Below are 4438 nucleotides of genomic sequence, written 5' to 3' on the forward strand. Positions count from 1 at the left end.
GGCAGGATCGGGCGGGGCGGGGCCTGCGGGGGCTGGAGGTTTCTCCTCCCCCTGGGTGAGGCGGCTGGTACCCGGCAGCCCTGCGCGGGCTCCGGCTGATGGTCCGCGCTGTCCGCGGATGGATAGACTTGGATTTAAAACAGCGACTTGGTCCAACCCGGCACACATCCTGTCGACCTCATCACAGGCCACCGTTCTTTTTCGGTCTGCTTAAGATTCCGGCCAGGCCCCCGCGCCCTTTTCTCTTGTGTGAGCTCACCTCTTCCTGGGCGATCTCAGCATCCCCATAGGTTAATACCTTCCTACCTGCCGGTTTTCTCGGGGTGATACCTCTAGTTCTGTCCTCTTTGCCGAGCTTCCCATCTGGTTACTTCATTGTACTTGTCATCTCCACTTGGATCCTTCAAAGTACTATCAAACCGAAAACGTATAAAACAGAGCTTTTGAATTACGCCCTCAGTTGGTGCTCTGATCTCCATCTCAGTGAAGGGATCCACCATTCACCTAGAGCTCAAGCTAGAAACTCAGTAGGCAGCCTAGGCTTTGCTCACCTCCCTGCACGGAATGCACGGGCAAGACCCGGCCACCTCTCTAAGCAGCCGGCTCTTCTGGGCAGTCCGCTCCCTCCACCCGGTCACATCCCCATCCCACCCTCCAGCCCCCATCCAAGCCATTCTCCTGTAGCCAAAAGTCACTCTGGAAAAACCAATCCGGTTATTTCACTTCCCATTCTTTATAAAATCCAAATTCTTCTCCATCGCCTACCTCTGGGTTAGATCCAGCCCCGGCCTACTTCTCTCTGCCTTTTTGTCGTGCTTCTCTTCCTCTGATCACACTTTCATCCTCCATGAAGCCAAGCTGACTCTGCCCCACATGGCTTCCACCTGCCCCGCTCCCCACCCTGCCCCCCTATGAGGGTTTAAGTCTCAGATGTGGGTTGAACCTCTGCCTTCAGTTCAGATCATATCTCAGGGTCCTGGGATTGAGCCCCACATCCGGCTCTCTGCTCAGCAGGGAGCCTGCTCCCTCCTTTCTTTCTCCCTGCCTCTCTCTCTGTGTCAAATAAATAAATAAAATCTTTTAAAAAATGTACTGATTCCAAAACACAAATATAAAAGTATAAGTAGGAGTTAATAAATATTTAACTCAAAGACAAAACTTTTTTTCCTAACAAATTAACTACAACTCAATTCCTCTATACCTAACAGTTAAACTTAATGAGGGATCTGATTACATTGTAATATGTTTCATACTGTGTAAGCTTAGTCATTGTTCTACTATTCATCTAGATCTTTGTGCCACCTGTGGCCTTTCCAGAACCGATTTAAGCATTTCCATTTCTTTTTAAAAATTCCCTATCTCCGCAGATAATTGCTTTTTTTTTTTTTTTTTAAAGATTTTACTTACTTATTTGACAGAGAGAGACAGCAAGAGAGGGAACACAAGCAGGAGGAGTGGGAGAGGGAGAAGCAGGCTTCCCACCAGCAGGGAGCGTGATGCAGGGCTTGATCCTAGGACCTTGGGATCAGAGCCTGAGCCAAAGGCAGATGTTTGATGACTCAGCTACCCACGTGCCCCTAATTGCTTCTTTACTTACCCACTACAGGATACCCACAGTACACTGCACCTGTCATTCTTTGATGAAAGTATTCGTTGCCATTTCCATCATCCTCATAGATTGAGAGCTGCTTGAAGGCAGAGGCCATGTCTTACTCATCTTTATATTCCTGGTGCTTGGCACCAGTCTATCATAAAATGGTAGCCCAATAATGCTATTAAAAGCAATAGTTTTTATTGTTCTCCAACTGTTTTACTTTCAACTACATTCATCAAGCAGCTTTAGACTCCATGATATTACATACTTTATCTAATCATAACGATTCTGTTGAGACAGGCATTATTGTATCTAATTTTTTAAAGATTTTGTTTATTTATTTGAGAGAGAGAGAGCACAAGCAAGGGGAGGGGCATAGGGAGAGGGAGAAGCAGGCTTCCCACTAAGCAGGGAGCCCGATGTGGGGCTGGATCCCAGGACCCTGGGATCATGACCTGAGCCGAAGGCAGATTCCCAACCGACTGAGGCACCTTCTATCTAATATTTTATCTAATATTTTCTATCTAATATTTTAATATCTATCTATCTTTCTAATAGATATCTAATATTTTAATATTTTATCTAATATTTTAATATTTAATATTTTCATTTATTACGACAGAATCGGTTTTCCTGTTCAAGGAAGAGTCTGTAGAGGGAGCTCCACGCGGCTGCTTTAGGAGTAAGCCCTTCTCCCACCCAGCCCGTCTCGGCCACCCCCCCGACCCCCCCACCCCCCCACCCCCCGTTTCCAGCAGTGAGGACTGCTGGAGAAGCCCCATCTCTGTCCTCACGTGTTTGCAAAGGAGCTGATCCGTGCAGCTCCGGGCCGGGTGTGGGGCCCCCCCCTTTGGACGCATATCTAATATTTTAATCTATCTAATATTTTAATCAAGGAGCTCAAGCTCGGTCTCAGAGAGGAGATGGGACTTAGCTCAGAGTCCCCCAGTTAATAAGATATCTCTGTCTTTTCTTCTTTGCAGAACTATCTCTCACTAAGAGATGGTCCTTGCCCTTAAGGTGCTTTCATGTCAGGCTGTACTCCGCTGTCCTTTACTTAAGGCTGCTCGCTCTTGCATATGTCTTCGGGGATGGGAAATGGCCAGCCAGGCACATCGTTGTAATACTCTGAGCTCAGGATAGGGACTCAACAAAGAGATGGCCTGTTCTTTTCTTGCTTCTAGGCAGTGTCTCTTGTAGTTCTTGTCCACACTCTAAAGAAAAGCTTCTCCTTACATGTTCCTCTCTACACTTCACTTCCTTAAGACCTTTTTTTTTTTTTTTTAAAGATTTTATTTATTTATTTGACAGAGAGAAATCACAAGTAGATGGAGAGGCAGGCAGAGAGAGAGAGAGAGGGAAGCAGGCTCTCTGCTCGGCAGAGACTCGATCCCAGGACCCTGAGATCATGACCTGAGCCGAAGGCAGCGGCTTAACCCACTGAGCCACCCAGGCGCTCTCCTTAAGACCTTTTAATGTTTAACCGGTATTTACTGAGTACATAGCATATGTCCAGCACTGTTCTATGTGCGGGGGATACAGCAATAAACAAAACAAAGTTCCTCCCTGTAGAGCTCACATTCTGGCAGGGGGCAGACCACAAACTAATTGAGGAATAGATAGAGAAGAGGTGGTGATAGGTACTATTAGAAAAAAAAAGAAAGCGGGGTGCCTGGGTGGCTCAGTGGGTTAAAGCCTCTGCCTTCGGCTCAGGTCATGATCCCAGGGTCCTGGGATCGAGCCCCGCATGGGGCTCTCTGCTCTGTGGGGAGCCTGCTAACTCTCTCTCTCTCAGCCTGCCTCTCTGCCTACTTTTGATCTCTGTCTGTAAAATAAATAAATAAAATCTTTAAAAAAAAAAGAAAGAAAGAAATAGCATTAGGAGGACAACGGTGGTTAGGAAGAGGAATCTTCCTGCTCTTTGAGAACCCATCTCACTTCCTCATTCTCAAGTCCTCCCTTGCTTGCCCTTCCCAGCCGCCCAGGTATCTGTCCACAACAAGAAAATGAGATTTTTCATTAACTTAGTGAAGAAAATATGACAGTCAGATGACTGGAAAGGCAAATAGTGCAGTATGTAAACCAAACAAAAGGGGAACCTCTGAAAGCAATGTTTTCCGTACATTCTTAATAGAACACCCAAACGCGTTTTGGTTTCTATAATGCAGTCCCTTTTATCAGCCAATTTTTATGCTGCTTCTCGCTGGTGATCTGTTTGCTCTTTACTCACCCAGTCTTTTCTGAGCCGTATAAAAAGATCCAAGAGCGCCTGGTTGAGGTTTTGCTCTCAGGGAGGCACCGATTAAGGACTCTGGAAAGGACAGAGTCTTTGTTCGTTTACAATGGATCGGCTAACGCTTTTCTTCCTCCATCCTGTATCACTTTATCAAGGGGCGGCTTTCCCTTTTGCACTTCTGTTTAATTATCTCTGCATTCTGGATTCTTTTCCCACCCATGCCAGGTAGGTTTAAGTCCTCATTTCATGGAATTTTATTATTTTCAATAAAGTTAAATTTTGTTAAATATATAACTGATTCTTTAAATGCCTTTGTATGGTTTCTCAGAGAAATGGGATAAGTCAAAACAAATTATGTTAGATGAGCTATATCTCAATCTAGGTTTCAAAAATCATCGTCACTAGAGATCTGACAAGTTGATTGAAATTATTTTAGATCTGGCTAGTACATTCTATACATGAGAGACAGTCCCTATTTTTTGTTTGTTTTAAAGGTTTATTTTATTTATTTGAGAGAAAGGGAAGTATTGAGCGTGGAGAGGGGCAGAGGGAGAAGGAGAGAGAAAAACAAGCAGATTCCATGCTGAGCTCAGAGCCTGACACGCAGC

At 45.3% G+C, this 4438-nt stretch overlaps 1 protein-coding gene across 1 annotated transcript in view; it reads left to right on the forward strand.

Moving 5' to 3' along the window:
- The first annotated feature begins 3879 nt into the window (after nucleotides 1-3879).
- MBOAT4 (membrane bound O-acyltransferase domain containing 4) overlaps nucleotides 3880-4438 on the forward strand; it is a 6510-nt gene continuing 5951 nt past the window's right edge. Inside the window, exon 1 of the mRNA XM_059384356.1 lies at nucleotides 3880-4055. Coding sequence (XP_059240339.1) covers nucleotides 3937-4055 — 119 coding nt within the window. The 5' untranslated portion in view covers nucleotides 3880-3936. The remainder of the gene's footprint in view (nucleotides 4056-4438) is intronic.

The sequence above is a fragment of the Mustela nigripes genome, chromosome 18, assembly GCF_022355385.1.
Source record: "Mustela nigripes isolate SB6536 chromosome 18, MUSNIG.SB6536, whole genome shotgun sequence".
In the NCBI taxonomy this organism is placed as follows: Eukaryota; Metazoa; Chordata; class Mammalia; order Carnivora; family Mustelidae; genus Mustela; species Mustela nigripes.